The sequence below is a fragment of the Labeo rohita genome, chromosome 16 (assembly GCF_022985175.1).
Source record: "Labeo rohita strain BAU-BD-2019 chromosome 16, IGBB_LRoh.1.0, whole genome shotgun sequence".
Lineage (NCBI taxonomy): Eukaryota > Metazoa > Chordata > Actinopteri > Cypriniformes > Cyprinidae > Labeo > Labeo rohita.
Window position 1 is genome coordinate 12970465 of NC_066884.1, and position 21106 is coordinate 12991570.

General features: G+C 35.6%; 1 protein-coding gene across 1 annotated transcript; it reads right to left on the minus strand.

Annotated features, from left to right (window-relative positions):
* Nucleotides 1–9865: 9865 nt before the first annotated feature.
* tent5ba (terminal nucleotidyltransferase 5ba) lies at nt 9866–17006 on the minus strand. Its single transcript, XM_051132056.1, has 2 exons — nt 16610–17006; nt 9866–12254 (listed from the first exon to the last, which is right to left on the minus strand). Exons 1-2 carry the CDS (start codon nt 16763–16765, stop codon nt 11229–11231), a joined length of 1182 nt encoding a protein of 393 aa, XP_050988013.1. The 5' UTR covers nt 16766–17006; the 3' UTR covers nt 9866–11228.
* Nucleotides 17007–21106: the final 4100 nt, after the last annotated feature.

Below are 21106 nucleotides of genomic sequence, written 5' to 3' on the forward strand. Positions count from 1 at the left end.
TTAATTACTAACCCTCATTCTGTTTCAGCTTTACTCAACAATTCATCTCTGCCTCCAAGCGTAACATGACACATGCACCTTGAACGTGTAGGACCCTTGCTGTCTATGCCAGGTCAGAAAGCTCTCGGATTTCATCAAAAATAGCTTAATTTATGTTCCGAAGATAAACAATAGTCTTACGGGTTCGGAACAGCATGAGGGTGAGTAATTAATGACAGAATTTTCTTTTTTGTGTGAACTATCCATTTAAATAGCGCCAACAAGGACACGTGCTGATAGTGTGCTGACTACGCGTTTGCGTCCACTTGCGTAAGGTACATTTTTGACGTAAAAATTCTAGGCTTGGAATAGGTTTTGGAATGAAGCTAAAGGGGACGTTTTACCGCAATGTTGGAAACACCACCGCTGGTGGCAATGCTGAGTAGGCAACGCTTGTAACTACGCTGTGTCAAGACGTGTCGGACACATTTAGAACCAGTGACGCACAAAAACTGAGCTTGTGTAACTAAAATAGTCAGAATTCACATACTTTGGTAAAGCATGTTTTGGGCCTAAGGCATCCTAAGCACATGTGAAAGCTGTTCCAGTACCTTGTTTTGACCAATTTTGACTCAGCACTACTGTCGGCCTATCATTCACAGAGAAACTACTAATATATGGGCCACTCTACAAAAATTGGTTTAAAATCAGAGTTGGAAATGTTTTGAAAAAAATTTATTTTCCCACAAATTATGTATGCATGCAAATTGTAAGGTACACATTTCTAGTAATCGTGCAGTTAATTCTCATATTGTATTTTCACATTTTTTTGGAATATTTGTCCTCTCCTTACATTTGTCACTACCAAAACAAAATAATATATAATTTAATAAGTGTTTAACTGACATATTTAGATTTTGTTTACATCTTCCTTGTAAATATATATTCTTTCTATTTTATTAAAACGTTTTTAGAGGTAAATCTATATTTACATATAATATAATTTACATATAATTACAATAATAATTACAATTTTAGCAATATTTCAAGTGTGATTTATGAAATTTGTTGTCTGTTGAATCCAGTTTTTCTTTGTAAAAGGCAAAAAGTTGAGCATTCTAATTTAAAACAAACATTATTCATTAGTTTGTATACATATACTGAACCAAAATCATAACACCTTAGTTGATAATTCATCCCATGTTTGAGTAGTGATAGTAATGTTTTGGTAGTGACCACATCACATACTAAAACACTGCTAAAACATACTAAAAAAAAAATTGCGTAACTACTAAAATGTAGTTTTTTCAAACACACTACTGAAGCAATGATGACATGTTTCGGTCATGACTGTTTAGGTCATGACAATGTTATGGGATAACACCCCCCCCCACCCCCCGCCCACCCAAATATTTCAGTCGTGACTGCTTCGGGAGTGACAATTTTAGATACTTTTGAATCTAGCTCAAAGATGCTACTCAGAACATAGTTAGCTAGCACAGTTCTGAACGGTGCACGTATAAAAACTAAATGTTACAAAATAACTAAAAAAAGTATGCTTATTGTAGAAAAAAGGTGTGTTTGGTAGTGATGTTTAGACAGGTTTTTTTAGACTTTTGAACACATTTACCTCAAAATAATGAGGCCTTCTACTCACACCCTGTAGCTATGAGAGAGGGGGACACAGGAATAAATCATAAATTTATGGGTTTAGTTAAAATCAGTCTCAGCCAATGGACTAAAACATACACTATTTCGGGAGTGACATGAAAATGCGGGACTCATTTTTACCATAAAGTTTCATAATTCACAAAGAAAATATAAATCAAAAAGATATTTTTTACTTTTTTACATCAAAAAGATATTTTTAAAAACATGAAGTAGAATAAAATGCATTTCAAAATCATTTGCATAAGTTGAAATTTAGGGGCTAGGGTTCAGGGCAGCTACCTCACAATTACAAGTGCCCACTAAATGATGATTTTATATATATATTAAGCTTACTAATATTTTAAACATTATTGTGAGTTTCAACAGATATTAAAAGAATATTAGTAAACATCTAAGACTTGCATACATAAATGCTTTTTAAATGTGTTATTTGGTTGTGGGACAGCAGTTTGAACCAATCCTGTAAAATGGCCCATATAAATTAAACAAAGCAAAATTGTTCGTCAGGAACATTAACAGATATGTTCAAACTTGACCCGCTGTTGTATAGCCTATATATTTTTTTGCAGCGCTTTGTTTAGTAATCCCACTGATTTAATAGCAGAGGCTCAGCAGATAGACGTCTGAAGTGGCTGTGCTGACTGTGGGAGTTTCGAGAGTTGGGCAGCCCTGCAAGAGGGTTCACCGCCTGTGCTTTATGACCCGCGTCAACTCATGCCAGACCAGAGCCATTTGAGCGAGTAAATAGCCTATCAATATGCTTCCTCCCTCGCCGGTGTGCTGTTAACTCTCATTACACAGACCACACATTACCAAACACAGATGACCAGACCTCATCAAAACAACCCACATATGACATCTACTTAATATCTTAGGTCACAGAGAGATTTAATGTGACCGCACTGTGCTATTGCCAAGAAATATCATTAACCGATGACTATTAAGCATATTTTAAAGGACTGACCTGATTTTAATACTACATTACAACATTTTTGCAGACATGTTTTTTATTTTAAAGATGTTTTTAACGAAAAACTGTTATCAAATTTACTTACACTACCAGCCAAAGGTTTTTGAACAGTAAGATTTTTTAATGTTTTTTAAAAGAAGTCTCTTCTGCTCACCAAGCCTGCATTTTTTAATCCAAAGTACAGCAAAAACAGTAAAATTCTGAAATATTTTGACTATTTAAAATAACCATTTTCTATTTGACTATATTTTAAAATGTAAGTTATTCCTGTGAATTTTTAGCATGATTACTCCAGTCACATGATCCTTCAGAAATAATTCTAATATTCTGATTTTTTCAGGTTTCTTTGATGAATAGAAAGTTCAGAAGAACACTGTTTATCTGAAATAGACACCTTTTGTCAAATGCTGATCTTTAGATCTTTCTATTGATCACATAATTCTAAAAAAATGTACTCAACTGTTCTAAATAATAATAATATATATTTAAAAAAATTAATAATAAATGTTTCTCGAACAGCAAATTAGCACATTAGAATGATTTCTGAAGGATCATCTGACACTAATAGAAAAGAGTTATTTTAAATAGTAAAAATATTTCAAAATTTTACTGTTTTTGCTGTACTTTGGATCAAATAAATGCAGGCTTGGTGAACAGAAGATACTTCTTTAAAAATATTAAAAATCTTATTGTTCAAAAACTTTTGACTGGTAGTGTATTTTAAAAATGTATATGGAAAAAAAATATTAATGTTGTAAGAAATTTGTTTGTGTAATGTCTTTTGACATATTTTAATGGACTGTCCTGATTTTAATGCTAGGCCACATTTTTCAGAAAGTATTTTTTTAAAAAACTATGTTTAAAAAAAAACTTGTAAAAATCAAATTTATTTAAAACAAATGTGGAAATGATTAAATATGAAACACTGTAATGTTGTAAGATGTAAGAATGTCTCTAATATCTCTTTTATCTTAAATTATTTCTATTTATATCATGCCACGAAAATAGTATTTGATGCTGATTATGGCACTAAAGATAAATAAAATAAATATAATTATTATGCAAAAAAATAAATTTCATGGCATTTGAAAATCTGCAACAGGCAGTATTCAATATTTTATTAATAATATTAGGAAATTAGCAACACAGTAATATAACAGTAACATTTAACCCAAAAAAAAGAAAAGAAAATTTAAAAATGAAAAATGAGATACTTTGCAACTTTAAGGAACGTGGAAACATAACGAAAAATAGCCTCAACGCATTGTAATGAGTGACCTACATTTTGTGATCTGTACATCTTCAAGTTACAACTTTATAGCATTCCTTCAAGAATGGAACTTATTTGGTTTCTTGCTCTTGAAAAGAGGCTCGCCCTGTTCATTTTTCCATTCTTTTCTCTGCCCTGATTCAAATGACGAAACATGTGATAACTTTGTTTTTGCCCCCTGAGGCTGCGGTGCACATATCGTGCATTCCAGTCGTGAATTTACCGGTTGACTGCTGTTTCTCAACAATTTTTTGGATACCTATTTCAGTGATGGTCGGTTTATAACAGCAGTGTTAGGTTTGACACAAAGATTTAATGTTAAAATGCTCCATTTACTGAATGGAGCAATGGTGCTTGAGGGAAAACTAGTTTTTATGGTTAGGTGTTGAAGGCGTGAGATCGTTTAAAATGAATTGGAAACTGCTTTTAGGTGTTTTAGACAGTTTGTAATTCCTCATAATGGAGATTGATTCAGCTAGTTATGCTTCACACAGTATCAGATTCATCTTCTCAGATGCTGCTTTGTATACTGTAGACACTATAAATGGTCCATTAATGGTAACTGAGTCATCTTTTTACTACCACATCATTAAAACCATCAGTTGTAATTCTGATTTAACTCTACACTGACCTAAATCTGGGATGAGATCTCTGTCAATAGGACTGCACAAGATCAAGAATATTGTCCAGGATGAGTACGTCTGACTCTCTCAAACAGAATAAACACATTCATTAAATTTCAAATCTAATTTGTGTTCTTTCCATAGGTCACCATGTGAGGTTTATGAATGCCATGAACAGCAGCGAATATTGCACTTGCCCTGTCTTGCGCCGGCTGTCCGGTTGACCTGCCCTCAGTGATTCAAGGATGAAGACAAGGAGCGTCATTGTTCTAGGGGAAACAAGACAGAAAGTTATGACTCACACACATGGATGTTATTGGCATGGATGGAGGAGAAATATTTCCCAGCCCTACCAAAATATTAAACATCATATTCGTTTTCCATTAAAGTCTGTCATTTTTACAAGAGCCTCATTCATGTCATTCATTTCTCACCCTTGTGTCGTTCCAAACCTTTAAGACCTTTGTTCATCTTCAGATCTTCAAATCCGAGAGCTTTCGGACCCTGCATAAACAGCAACGCAACTGACTTGTTCAAGGCCCAGAAACGTAGTAAGGACATCAATAAAATAGTCCACGTAACGTCAATGGTTAAACTGTAATTTTATGAGGATATGAGAATACTTTTGTGCACAAATAAAACAAAAATGATGGATTTATTCAACAATTTCATCACTTTCGTGTCAGTACTGTCGTGAACAAGCATCGAAGGTCAGAAATCTCTTGGACAAAGATCTTTTATTTATTTATTTAATTATTACTTCCTTAGGTTCATTAAAGTAAAGTGAACCAACACCCGCATAAGAGCAGCCTAATGTTTTCAATATGACTTTTTGTATTTAACATGATAAGAATTTAATAGAAACATTGCAAGTTACTAATGCTGACATTTCCTTAGTTATTCAAAAAGCAGCTACAGAAAACGAGTTAAGAACATTAACATTATCAAAAACATAATTTCTGGCTGGTCTAGCGCGAGTTTATGCACTTTAAAAACTGTACGTGAATACTGTAAGTGAATACAATAGTTGCATCACTGTATGATGAATAAATCTCTTACCCCTTATTTTAAATTGCACACGTCTGCAGCGCGAGGGGGGAGGGGTGCATTCGCGGACCGTGCCCCCCTTTTCCATCGTCTTCCCTCCTTGCTGAACTTAATCGATTTCAGAAGTGAAACCGGAAAAAAAGCACGCACAAGAAAGCAATTGTACGCTTTCACGAGCGTCACAAACTGAACACCGGAAACACCTCAGTGTTTACACCAGCCACCTCACGGCAAGTTTCTGAAGTGCCTCTCTGCACGGTATCGCTAAAGTTAGGCGCCTAGTCTATTTTTGACGGATAATAATAATAATCGTCTTGTCAGTGGCATCAGCAATAGGCGTTATCTCTGACTATCGTCGATACAGGATACTAACACCTGTGAGCGCTTGAAAGCACAGCATTTTTTCAGCTGAGATGCTGTGGATGATATGATATGGAATATCCGATGAAGTAAGTTTTAATAATGTAAGTTTATAGTAATATTATGGCAATCCCATCTGGAGACAAGCAATAATAACGTCTCCATCGTTGTTCAGTTGCAGTACAAGCAGGGTGTGACGGTTGGTCGGAATTAGTCCCGCCCCTCCTCCACTATGATTGGTCAGCTGACTAGAAAGTGACAGTGATGAGCGCTGCGTTTTACCCAAAGTTGAACATTCTTCTCTCTGCGCCGAGGAAAAAACGCTTAGCGTGAAAAAGACGCTCAGTTCTGGACATGCTCCTGACGTCTTCAACATTTTTCTTCATATAATGGACTGATATGGTGCCCCGATTTTGAACTTCCAAAATGCAGTTTAAATGTGGCTTCAAATGATCCCAAATGCGGTTGTAAACGATCCCAGCCCAGGAAGAAGTGCCTTATCTAGCTTAACAATTGGTAATTTTCATTAAACAAATACAATTTAAATACTTTTTATTCTGAAACGCTCGTCTTGTCTTGCTCTCGTTGAACTCTGTGTATTCTGGCTCAAGACAGTTAGGGTATGTCGATAAACTCCAATCGTATTTTCTCCCTCAACTTCAAAAATCATTTCTAAATCAACCTAGACCCAGTCTTTGCAAAGTAAACAAAACATGCACGGAAGATCAAACACCCTTGACAAAAAAGGTAAAACAATGATATAGGACGATTTTGAATTTGAGGGAGAACAAGAAGTGGAAGTTTTTCGACATCCTCTAACTGTCATGAACCAGAACAAAACAGAGTAAGACAAGAGGAGCATTTGACATTAAAAAGTATATAATGTATTAGTTTTATGAAATAACCGATCGTTGTGCTAGAACCTTGTGCTAAGACCCTTCTTCCTCGGCTGGGCCTACAACCGCTTTTGGGATCGTTTATATGGAGAAAAATGCTTTACGAATTTTTTAAAAATTTCTTTTACGACTGAAGAAAGAAAGACATGAACATCTTGGATGACAAGGGGGTGAGTACATTATATGTTATTATATAATCTTTGTTTTGGAAGTGGACTTCTCCTTTAGGTCTGACAAAATGTTTGAATGTTGTTGCATAGACGTGATTTTTTTGTGGATGCATGAAGTCGATCTATACACTTCTGTACTTTTTTTAAAATCTTTTTTTTTTTTTTTAAAGAAAACTCTTGCACTCACTAAGGCTGCATTTATTTGATTAAAAATACAGTAAAATCAGTAATATTGTGAAATATTATTATAAGTTAAACAACTGTTTTCTATTTTAATGTATTGCAAAATTTTATTTTTTCATCAAAAGAACAAAATTGATTTGAAACAGAATTTTTTTGGTAACAATGAAAAGTCTATCACTTTTGATCAACTTAATGCGTCTTTGATAAATATAATATTAATCTATTAAAAAAAAAAACTAAACAGTAATTTAATTAATTATATTATCTTTATCAACTGTATCCAAAAAATATTTAATCTTAAAGGGATAACACAAAAAAAAAAAAATCTGTAATTAATTACTCACCCTCAAAGAAAACAAAAATAACAGCTTAATTTACAAAAAGTATTCTGGTAGCTTCATAACATTACGGTTTAACCACTGTAACACGGTCTAATTTAACAATGTCCTCAATAACTTTCTGGGCCTTGAACGTCTCAGTTGTGTTGCTGTCTATGCAGCGTCAGAAAGCTCTTGGATTTCATCAAAAGTATCCTAATTTGTGTTCAGAAGATGAACGAAGGTCTTACAGGTTTGGAATGACATGTGGGTGAGTAATTATTGACTGAATTTTCATTTTTGGATGAACTATCCTATTAATTTTGAACAATATGTCTATTGTTTTATTATTTAACACCAAACAAGCACTTTTTTGTTTTTTATTTTTTTAGTGTGGTCTTTGAGTCCAACCTTTTTTGGGGTCATCACTGTAGCCAAAGTTGTTCAGAATAACATCATATATGACATTATCATGTTGCCATTTTGTGCCATGAAATGATTGTCATGAGAGTACCCATAGATGAGGTGTTGTCCTCATTTTGAAGGCTTAAGTTACTGGTTTTATGTTTTATGTACTTTCGTGAACATAATTCTGTTTTTTGATGACATTTCATACTTTTTTCATCTCTAACTGAATTACTTGCAGTTACAAATCCTGCTACCGATAACAGGTGTAGATAACAGAAAATAGCTGGATATAAATTACATCATAGGCTAAATAAATGTCACAGCTTGTTGCTTCTTGTCCAAAACATGTCTCAACATGTTTAAGCCTGTTCCCTGCATATCTGTTTAAAGTCCCACAGAATTAAAAAAGCACTACCTCATCCTAGTTTTTTTTAAGCCACTGTCTGACAGGGTAAGTTTTGCCAGTGACACTGTTTGCACTGCGCCGGGACATTACACACGGTTTACCAACGGCTGTGTTTTTCTTTAGGGTTCCTTAGCCTTTTAACTTGGCGTGTTTATTTATATCCTCTCTTATAATGTGAGGCTTAACATGAGGGAATAAGTGGAGTATTATTCCCAAGTTGTTCTACTTCAGCTTTATGACAGTAGTTGCTCCCCTGATGCCTTTTGAATAGCAAGGGCCAAAAATAAAAAGGAAACTTGACCTATGTCTCTCTCAGACACACTGCAATGAAATATCACCTTCACTTAAAGAGATAGTTCACTGAAATGAAATTCTGCCATTATTTAAATACATATACATACTTTCATGTACAATACATGTACTGTTACAGAAGGTTCAAATGCTCACTGATGCTCCAGAAGCAAATAATGAACAAATTAAGAGCCGAATTTGAAGATCAGGGTAAATTTAACTTATTTTGTCTTCTGGGAAACATGTAACTATCTTCTGTAGCTTCTGAACGGCAGTACTACATGAAAACAATATGATATTTAGGCAAGATAAGAAAAATGTACACATCGTCATTCTTTTCAAAAGTTTTCACCCCCGGATCTTAATGCATTGTTTTTCCTCCTGGAGCATCAGTGAGCGCTTGAACCTTCTGTAATAGTTGCATATGAGTCACTCAATTGTCCTCAGTGTGAAAAGATGGATCTCAAAACATACAGTCATTGCTGGACAGGGTTCAAATACACAAAAATGCTGAAAAACTAAATTTGTGGGAACTAAAGGATTTTTCTGAAGAACAGCAGGCAGTTTAACTGTTTAAGACAAACAAGGTTATCATAAACAACTATCACTAAACAAACCAAAACAAAAAAACAAACAGCTGTGAATCATTCAGGTAAGTGTATGTAAACTTTTGAACAGGGTAATAAAAATATTATTTTCTCTTGCATTTTCTCTATATGTAAACATCTTTCATGTGAAATATCTTATTCAGGTCAGTACTGAATAAAAAATAACACATTTTGTATGATCCCTGTTATTTTGGTAAAATAATTAACATTTTGCAGATTCTGCAAGGTATATGTAAACTTTTGAACTAAACTGTAAATGTCCAAAAATATCTAAATGTTCTTAAAGATCTAAATTGTGTACCATTATAAATAGTGTTTTTAAAGAATACATTGTAAATAAATTTATTTATTTTTTATTCCAGTGGCAAGTAAATCTCTCTAAAATCTCCAAAAAATGAATGCATTAATGAATTGAATGAATGAAAAATGAAAAAAAAAATATTGGTCATAATATATTTTAAATAATAATGCTGTCATAAAAGACTTAATATTTATTTATTCATTTTAGAAATTTAATTCATAAAAATACATATTGTCGGAAAACAGTATTTTTTAAGGATGTTTTAGCACTCAAACTTGCAAAAAACATCAGTCAAAGGAGCCCTTAATAAAAGTGAAACATCCATATTTTCATGCACTCCTTTTTTGTGTGGAAGAGATAGTTCAGATAGTTCAGATACTTTATTGATTGATTCCCAAAAGGCAATGGCACAAAAAAAGCTCAAGTGCACAATGGTGAAATAAGAATTCATGGGCCACCCCTTACAGAAACCAGTCTAGACCAATAAATACTATGCTGCCATTGCAAGAAAACGGATGTAGTGCTCTTTAAATTGAATGAATCTGAACCAAATGAAACAAAAGAACAAACCCCTTGTAAGAACCATTAAAATTAAATAAATAAGTCTATTTAAACGTAAAAAGCATAAAAGCATAAAGCAATTATATTAGTCTACTAGTCAGTAGTAATTATTTTTTACATCCCGTCCCTAGATCTGTTAGCTTACATGGCAATACCAGCTCCTTGATGTTTACAAAAACAATGACATGGATATGGCATTATGAAAGGAAATAGGATTCTATCTCCAGGGGCAGCATGGGTGGGTTAACAAAACAGCCTTTGTCTGTTACCTTTAGTGTCACACTAAAAGAGGGGCCATTGTGCTTTAGAAGGGATCCTTATGGTTCATGTCCTGGAACTGCAATGGATCCATTTCCTCAGATTAAGAGTCAGCACACATTCAGACCACAACACTGCTACACTTGCAGTTTCGCCATTGACCACTTTCACCTCTTTATGTCTCATGATAAATAGCTTGTTGGAAAGCTATCTAAAAAAATCCTTACCATTTGAAATTATTTTCTGAAACACCACAGCATCAAAATGTAAAAGAGGTCTAGAACACATGAAGATGGGTTTTGTGCTTTTTTTTTAATCACATGGAAATACATGCCTCCATCCCTGAAAATAGAGTTTTACAATTAACAAGGAGACAGAAAAATGGTTTTGGAAAGCACAGGTCTCACTTTTTTTTGTACAATGTTTTTAGGCACTTGGAATTACAACAGCAAACATTCCTTTCTTTTTTAACGACGAAAGTAAAATATCTTTGGTCCTTAAAAAACCAAAAAGCAAAACAGAGGTTGATTGAAACCACAGTCTGGCAAAAAAATAAAACGTATATAGCTTCACAACGAATGCAGCCTTCTTTCCCCACTTACATAACCTGCGAGAGTTTAACTGAATCTATAATGCGTTTAAAAGAAAAAAAAAAAAAACTTTTTTTTTTTCCTGCTACATGTGAAAAAGATCTTCATTCACTCTGCAGAACAGAATACGTAAGGATCGGCTCAAATCAGACATACAGCAGTGAACAGTCATTCTATATATGTCACATTTATTTTTTTTTTTTTTTCAAAAAAATTTTCAATTTTTGTGTTTGGAAAAAACTGTTCATGTATTCACTTGCTTGCATATCTTCTTCACCACATGGGAAGGTACGAGGGCTGAACCCTGAGGTACTCAGGGTCAGTTGCAGGGCAGCCACGTCGGGTAGGAACTACTGCAGGTGTGCACTAGCGGCTGCACGTGAGCGATGTAGTAGTTACTGAAGTTGATGTCTCGCACGTAGGGCGCTGGCTGGTAATAGCATGTGACGTTGGTAACTGTTGGGATGGCGTTCTGTTCGGCCAGCACCCTCAGTGCGAGCATAGAGATAAGATTTAACGTCTGCCGTCGTTCGTGTCCCATCAAGCACACCGTACTCTCATTGACCACGTGGTATAACGTGACCAGACAGTCGTACCGTTTGTGCTCCATTCCAGCAAAGTGATTCTGCAGGTATGCCTCAAGCTTTCGCTGCTGTTCGCCTATGTCCGAAAAGTCAATGAAGAACCGGGAGCACATGTACCGCTGGAGCGATTTCATCTCCGCTTCTGAAGTCGGCCGAAACCCTCGCACCAGAAGGTGGCAGTATTTCAAAAGCCCGCCTCCTCGGATCTCCTCGGGGTTTCTCGTCGCGATGACCTTGTTGCAAAGATGGCCACGAGCTTCCTCGAAATCCCCGTACATGCTCTCGCCCAACACCGTCGGGTGAAAGCACTCCGACATGGGCGTCTCTGAACAGCGATCAAACAGAAGAAGGGAGTCCAAGGCTATCTGGAAGGAGTCCACGCTGAACTCAAACTGGCGTCTGAGAGAGTCCACAAACTTAAGCTCAACATTCTTGCCGGTGTTGTTGGAGAGCGAAATGAGGCTCCAGCGGTCGGTGTCGTTGCAAACCTTCACCAACTTCTGTACATAAGCTTCCTTTAGAGTAAGTGCTGAGATTCTCTCCTTGCTGACGCCCTCGGGTAGGAAGTCCAGCAGGCTGTCGAGGACCACATCCTTCACCACACGGAAGGCCTGGTCGTCTGACAGCGAAACGCCAAAAATCAGGTCCAAGTCCTTGTATCCGAGCCCCGTGTCTTGGTGCAGAACGTGGCTGGCGGCCGAGCCGTTTAGCCTCACATCTCGAACAGTGATGCCTCGCTCCTCCAAACGTGCTCGAACCACCTGCAGAAATAGTTTTAAATCGTTAAGATCAAAATAGTTTTGGATATATTTGGATATATTAACTCCCATGTCATCCAAGATGTTCATGTCTTTAATTCTTTAGTTGAAAAGAAATTAAGGTTTTTGAGGAAAACATTCCAGGATTTTTCTCCATATAGTGGATTTCAATGGTGGCCAACGGGTTGAAGGTCCAAATTGCAGTTTCAATGCAGCTTCAAATTGGCCATTTTCAAAAAAAATTAAAAGTTTATATACTTTTTAAATCACAAATGCTTGTCTTGCACTAGCTCTGCGATGCCTTCACACATTGAATAATCACATTGGAAAAGTCATGTGCCTTTAGTGTACTTCATCTGTGTACTTCAGTTCAAAAAGAAAATGTAGGGTGGGGCAAAAAACTCCATCTCATTTTCTTCTCCAACTTCAAAATTGTCCGACATCGTTGTTTTACCTTTTTTTGTAAAGGGCGTTTGACTTTCTTTGCATGTTCACTTTGTAAACACTGGGTTAATACTTCTGTCTACGTCACAAGTGCATGATTACATAACGCGTGAGGTCAAGTTAGTGCAAGACGAGCATTTGTGGTAAAAAATTTTATTTATTTATTTTTTTAGAAAATGACCAATCGTTACGCTAGATAAGACCCTTATTCCTCATCTGGGATCATGTAGAGCCCTTTGAAGTTGCATTGAAATTGCAAATTGGACCTTCAACCAGTTGGCTCCCAATGAAGTCCATTATATAGAGAAAAATTCCAAAATGTGGAAAAAAAAAAAAAAAAACAAATTCGACTGAAGAAAGAAAGACATGAACATCTTGGATGACATGGGGTGAGTAAATTATCATGATTTTTTTATTCTGGAAGTGAACTTATCCTTTAATAACACTGTTAAATTTTTTAAAAAAAAAACATTTTCATACTGTACATTATTACACTGTGATGCCTAAATTCACTTGTAGCTTTTCAAAGGATCAATTTTAATTTTAGTGCTTTGATTTAAATTCATTTTGACAAAACCGGTTACCGGTTATCCACCATAAAATTAAAATCATTTTCAGCCTAGTATTTTTATCGTAATTTAAATATGGGTGCATCCCTAATCAGTAACGTACAACCACTGCATGAAAAAGCAAGCACAAGCAAACATAACGCCACACTAAGCATTTCCTCATCTGAACAATTTGGACACTTTGTTCTGCTAACAATGCAATTACATAATTACCTTATTATCTAAAGACACCTAATTTTAATAAGCTTTAATAACTGACTTCACACGGCTAAAATCTCAGATTTCTTGCATCTATTCCCCCTCAAAACTGTGACCACTGAAGCACAGTTAGTTTATAGCGAGTGATCAATAAAACATTGATGTGCAGCAGTTTAACATTTTCTCACTTTGTTGCAATGATTCAAGCTATTGTTACATCAAATAATGTCTCAAACTAAACCACACCTGAGAGAATTTGAACGTGACAAATACATAATTTACTGTAATTAGCCTTTTTGTTAGAAAAAGGTGTTAATCTTTTGTGCTGAATGCATTTTTGTGCAAATTGGAAGCAATTATGTATGCTCTTTGAAAAAAAAAAAACTGACCCGACCAAGTCAACTATTAGGTTTAAAAGGCATGTTTTTGTATTATTTTCAACTACCAAGAATCTCTATTTTGTTCCGTATAAACCTTAAATAATTGAAGGTAGTTGTAAAGATCAGTTTTAACATATTTGTATGGAATGTGCACTGGATCGACACATCTGTGCATCAACAGTAACATTCTGGGAACATCCAGCTCTGTACAGCTGCACAACATTCTGTAAGGCAGAGTCTTACAAAACAGCTTCGCTTATGAATATAGATAGGCAGTTGTAAGATTTCACAGTGACTTGAAGGTCTCATAAATCTCGAATCAGGAACACATTCATAAATGTCTAATTCAATAAAGACAAAACTATTGATTTTGGCACAGGCTGCATTTTATGCATGCCAAGCAGATTTGCGTGCTGTTTATATTGTTTTGCAACCATTCAGAGATTAAAAAAGTGCTTAAATCAAACTCATTATCTCCGTCCTGAATGCACGTAACCTTCATTTTCCACAGCTCTGTCGGATTACCTACCCTCACTCCTGTCAATCAAATCATTAGCCTTCTATTTTTACACATTAGGTCAGACTACAGCAGTTGACCAAGTGAACGCACTTTGCACAACGTGCGTCTGCACACATGCTGAAAACACATAATACGGTACATGACCACGTAAAGGGTGTGATTTATTTAAACAAAAAGCATATTTACCTTATTTAATAATAGACCATTGTCTGTATTAACATCAATCAATGGTGTTTCAAAAAATATGCCATTGACAAACAGAAACTCAAAGTTTTTTCCATTTCCACCAAAGGCTTGAGGGCTGAACCGGATCACATTTCAACGCATGTGAACATTATGATAATAAGCTGACGCCAAAACAAGTTTGCAGTTGTATTCAAAAACCTACATTTTATGGTTTAACTGTACATCACAGCCTAAAGCACAAGGTACAAATGTGCAATCAGGACACTGTTATGATGATAATGAAAACAGCCACAAAGTCCATGTAATGAGACGGTGCCGTGGCAAATCATTATGGTTAAAAAAAACGAGGAACGGGGCCATCTTTTGTCAATTTTGCAATGGCATGTGGAGGCTGTGTAATAAAAGATCAAAGTTGTTTTTTAAAGGTTTTCCATTAAATATAATGGGCTTCCTAGTTGGGTTTTATTGACAGGACATTACTATCTGTTCAAACCCAGGCAGATGGAGTATTGTGAAACAGAGAATGACCACTCATTACGGTCCACTGGATCAAAGGAAGGGAAACTGTCAGATTCCACAGTTCATAGTTACTTTCGATCTCCATATGATTAGAACCAATAGAAGCCGATTTTTAGGAACTAACGCATTCACAGTAATTGAGAACACTCAAATAAAAGATATCAGATGTACATATGACTGACAGACTATTTCCCTACTGTCGCCACATGGGATCATAAACTTGAAACGCAGAAGCCTAAGCATTCTCCCTTAAGCACTTAAAACAAACCCTTTCTTGTTGGGTGAAGCCGTACCGAAGGAAGTGATCTGGAGAAAAGATCAATATCTGCTTGCATGTGTAGATGCAAGCCTACACTGCTTGTGTATGAGAACAAGAATTCTTTTCATTGAGAAGGGGGGCACTGATGCAGGTTATCACTGGACTAGCTCAAGCAGTGTTACGTTGCACGGGATTAGGGTCGGTAATGAGTCACACTCAGTGTAGTTTTCGTGAGAACGTCCAAGTCATTAACAAGTCTCTTAAATTTGCCAAGCGCACAGTTTTCTGTATCTGCCTGAGGGCCAAAGGCTAAGAATGTTTTGCTTATCCTTGGGGGGGTTGAGACATTACACCAATAGTTGGTCGTCCAGTGACAGCTCCCAAATTAAAAAAGTAAATCAAATTTCAGAGCTAATTTTAACATTTACTCCTTAAAATTAACTAGTATATACTTTTATCTCAGCTTTTTAGCTCATGACAACTCTGTCTTTTCTAGTAAACCAATCACTAGTACTTTTTCATATCAAATATTCAAACTATTGCAAGAGTTACTCATATCTATTCCACTGCACATTTTTGCCACTGAATTCTGTAAGCATTTGTGATTCTGATATTAATTATTCACTTCTGACTAGTATGTGCATTTCATATTTTTCACTAGAAACACTTCATTTACTAGTATGCATGAGAAACTAGTATCAATTCCAGTTATTACTAGTTAGATCTAATTTTTTACTTCATAGTTCAGATTTAAGTGTTATAGTACACAGTAAACTGAAATGCACAACAGTGTTTGGTATTAATGTAGATTTATTTAGTACTGGGACATATGTAATAGATACTAGTTACTATTTTAATAGATACAAGGAAGTATGAAATAAATGCTATTAGCAACTGAACAGTTAGTAGTAAAATTAGACTAGGTACTGGTTACAACTGGAATACATAATCGTCTCAAGTGCTGATAGTGACTTGTCTTGGGACTCGTAGCAAGGGTCTGAATATTTCTGAAAAGATATTAGTCACTAATAGAATACTAAATACTAACTACTAACGAAAAATAACTAGTGAAGTGGAAGTGCAGATCACTTTTGGATTATTTACTAGTAATTACCTCAATAAGTAAAAGTAACATGAATGATGTTAGTTTTAAGGAATGCATTTTAAATAATCTAGCGACATGCAAAAAAAAACAAACAAAGATCAAATACTGTACATATAATAGTTGATAACTATCTGTTGTGATGCATAAAGCGTATTGAGAGATGTGCTTTGATAATAACCTGAACAATCTGTCGCGGCTGAACCGAAAGCGTCGGGAAGTTTCCACGTCCGTGAACTGGAACCGTCTCGCCAAGAATAGAGTCCAAACGTTGCACCTGCTCCCAAGATAACACGCAGAATCGCCGACACTGCTCTGACACATCACCGGAGGACATGGCGATGGAAAGAACAACCAGCTTAAAAAAGGCAAAAACTTCTGGTCTACTCCTGCAGAGAATGATCGCTGTCTTTCCAAGCCGATTAAGTTCCTACGCAAACTCGTTTGTGAAAAACTCAGTTATTTCACAACTGCACTTGTTATCGGCTATATATAAATGTACAGGGTTTGCGAGGTCATCCAGCTGCGCTTGTGATTCACTATTCCCAATCCACGCACGACCAAGACAAGCGACAAGTACTACAGTTTCGCTAGAAACGAAACATCCCAATGGTCTTTATACCCAAGAAATTTGCATACGCGCGTCTTATTGGTTGAATGTCGGCTCATTTCACAGCACTCTTTGATTGGATTGGCGGAGGCGTGCAGCTCTAACACACTCACCCGGCTTGAGACCTCGTTTATGAAGCAGCAAAGACATTGTAATTGTAAATGTCTCCCTTTTTAAGAGGAACCAGAAACAAAACATAAGAAAAATTTTACTGTAAAGTTGGAATTTATTTCTAAATAAATAAATTAAAAAAGTAGATTTTGGATACAAAAAAATATATTTTATGGTAAAAAGTATATATATATACTAAAAAAAAAAAAAAAAAAAAAAATATATATATATATATATATATATATATATATATATATATATATATATATATATTTTAGTATATATACTTTTTACCATAAAAATATTTTTTGTATCCAAAATCTACTTTTTTAATTTAATAATGTGTGTGTGTGTGTGTGTGTGTGTATATATATATATATATATATATATATATTTTTTTTTTTTTTTTTTTAGTATATATACTTTTTACCATAAAAATATTTTTTGTATCCAAAATCTACTTTTTTAATTTAATGTGTGTGTGTGTGTGTGTGTGTGTGTGTGTGTGTGTATATATATATATATATGTATACACACACACATACATACATGCATTTCGCACTTTTAGATTTGCAAATAAAATATTATTGTTAATATTATTAATTTGTAATGACATAATGTGCAGAAACTTATTTGTATAAGTTACCTGAATTTTTACCTGTAAAAAAAAAAAAATGTAGGCTACCTGTATCTTAATTAATAAATATCAATAAATAAATAATTATTTTATAATTATTCATTAAATATAAATGTTTTAAATGTTATTTTTCTTTCTTTTTTTCTTTTACATATAGACATTTATATTTTTTTATATTATTTTTATACTACATGAGCCCTGAACTGAATGGGCTTTTTGCAAATAAATGTGAGCTGTTACTGTGGCATCTGAAAAGGGAAAATAACTAGGCCCATTTAATTCTGTACAAAACACAACAGGCTTTTTCTTCACTAGTCCTAAATGAACAAAAATAAATAGAGAAAACCATAAACCTCATAAACTTGAACGTAGGGATGTTTATAGGAAACCAAATCAGAACCATCAACTCCTACAATGATATTAAAACTGAACTGAAATTACTTTGTGACTACCAGGAAATAGCTTATTACCACCGGGACTGCCCTAAATATGAAGTTACATCTCATATCTATTGGGAAATGAGGAATACATTATTAAACATGTCTTAATTCTCAGCTGTATAATGTTAACAGCATGTTTGTGTGGGTCGCCTAAGAAAACATCCAAACATCTGGTCTGACTGGATTTATTTTGGTTACACAGTGGATGAAAAGAATGGCTGCTACACACGATTTTCTGCAGCGTGGCATTTGTGGATGACTCACAGCTCGCAAGCTGTTGATCAGTCTTGGGGGCAACAGCAGCGGGGGGTTAGTCATAATAGATCAGCGTGTGTGTGATCAGAGAGCCGAACTACATACCCGTTTCAATAAGGGAGGTCCTGACGGTGTGTGATGTCAACCAATTTCAGTTCCCCTGGCAACAGCATCCCCCGTCGCCAGGCAGCACGGAAGAGGGAGCCCTCATCGGTGTTCTGAGCAGGTGGTGATATGAGACACCTGCGTCATAGGCCTAAAAATAGCTTGCCTTTGGGTAGGAGAGCATTGTTGGTGACAATCCAGGCCTGAAGTGATTTAGAAGGGTCGCGGAACATTCAAAAAGAGTGAAATACTTGATATTTACCTTGTCAGCACTAAAGGACCTGCTGGGTGGACATGCACACTGTAATAGCACCTCTCCTGGGTGTATCCATCCAACCTAATCTTTTTGCAAACAGTTAGAAAGGCTGTTACCATTTTCACACCCTAATAAGGTACATTTAAATCTCGAAACTGTTTATTAAAGGAGAAGTTCACTTTCAGAACAAAAACTTACGGATAATTTACTCACTCCCTTGTCATCCAAGATGTTTGTGTCTTTCTTTCCTCAATCGATAAGAAATATAATAGAATATAATAATATATTAAAATATAATAGAAATATAATGGACTTCAATGGTGCCCCCAAGGTTGATCTTCCAAAATGCAGTTAAAATGCAGCTTTAAAGGGCTCTAAACGATCCCAGCGGAGGAAGAAGGGTCTTATCTAGCAAAACAATCAGTCATTTTTCGAAACAAATTGACAATTTCTATACTTTCTTAACCTCAAACGCTCGTCTGCATGAATTGTTTTTTTTTTTTTTTTTTTGTTAGGTATGTCGAAAAACCCAACTTCAAAAACTTCAAAATCATCCTACATCGCTGCACAAGTTCCGACCCAGTGTTTACAAAGTGAACATGCAAAGAAGATTAAACGCCCTTTACAAAAAAAGGTAAAACAGCAGTGTAAGACAATTTTGACGTTGAAGAAGAAAACGAGACACAAGTTTTTCGACATACCCTAACTGTATTGACCCGGATTACACAGACTACGCATGCACATCGCAGAGACGAAACAAGACGAGCATTTGAGGTTAAAAAGTATATGTGATGCAATCTAGGAAACCCCAACACATGGTGAACCCAATACCATAAACTGGGTTCAAACCTTTTCCAAAACTGTTTTTATTTTGTCCACAGCCTAGCGTAACAAAAGATATAGCTATCTTAATTTGGCTTATAGCTATTCCAGGAATGGAATTTTGGAAAACGGGTTTAAAGTGAGACGGCTTTCACTTAAGGGTTTAACGAGAGCTGTCTGTCAAGTCATAAACCACGTAACATAGTTAGTAAGGGTGTATCAATGCACATTCTCTGCCAGTCCTCAGTAAACTACGGCACGCAAAGTTTTTATGTATTTATTTTTTAATATCATGAGATATTAAAAATCTATATTAAATCATTACACAAACAGACTAACGTTTGTTCTGCGTTGTTTATCATGGGCATAGTCTCCGAACTTTTGATCACCCCTTGTATGAGATAGCACAAATAATGCAGCCTACCTTGTAGTTCCATTTACAAAAGTCTGCACAGCGCAACTGTTCCCGCACGGTGCATAAAACAGACTGTCATAGGACTCCTCTTTAGTAACTTCATCATCCGATCCTTCATCTCTGGATGTGAAACCCTGGTGAAAAAAACAGCATATGCTGGTTAGGCAGGTTTTGATGCTGGTTTAAGCTGGTCCTTTGCTGGTTTATGCTGGTCCTTTGCTGGTTCATGCTGGTCCTTGACCAGCAACATGACCAGCAAAAACCAGGGAATAGTCCATTATAACATCGTTTAGGGCACTGACATCACCAAGATTGTTCAGATTGAGACGAGTAAGATCGTTTGAGTAGCTACAGTACTTCAGACTGCATTGTTGCGCTCTGCCATCTCACGATATTAAAAAATAAATAAATGAAAACGTTGCGTGCCGTAGTTTACTCAGGACTGGCGAAGAATGTGCATTGATACACCGTTACTTAATATGTTACGTGGTTTATTTTGATAGGTTAACTGTTTTTCTGGTGTTAAGGGAAAGCACCTCAGCAGCGCATTCGTCCTTGGTGAAAAAACCAGCATATGCTGGTAGCTATGTTTTGATGCTGGGATGCTGGTTAGGTATGTTTTGATGCTGGTTTAAGCTGGTCCTTTGCTGGTCTATGCTGGTCCTTAGCTGGTTTATGCTGGTCCTTGACCAGCAACATGACCAGCATAAACCAGCAAAGGACCAGCATAAACCAGCTAAGGACCAGCTTAAACCAGCATCAAAACATACCTAACCAGCATCCCAGCATCAAAACATACCTACCAGCATATGCTGTTTTTTTCACCAGGGGTAATATAAGAGAAAGACAGTCATTTCTGCTTGCTGCAATAAAGCACTATTTTTCTGCACTAAACAATTGTATTTTGCCAAGATATTTTAGAGATTATAGACAATATGTTACTGAATAATACTTTAATTAAAACCTAATTAAAACATTCGACATTCAAATTTCCTGAAAACGTCCCAACTAGACATCCGATGGTTTT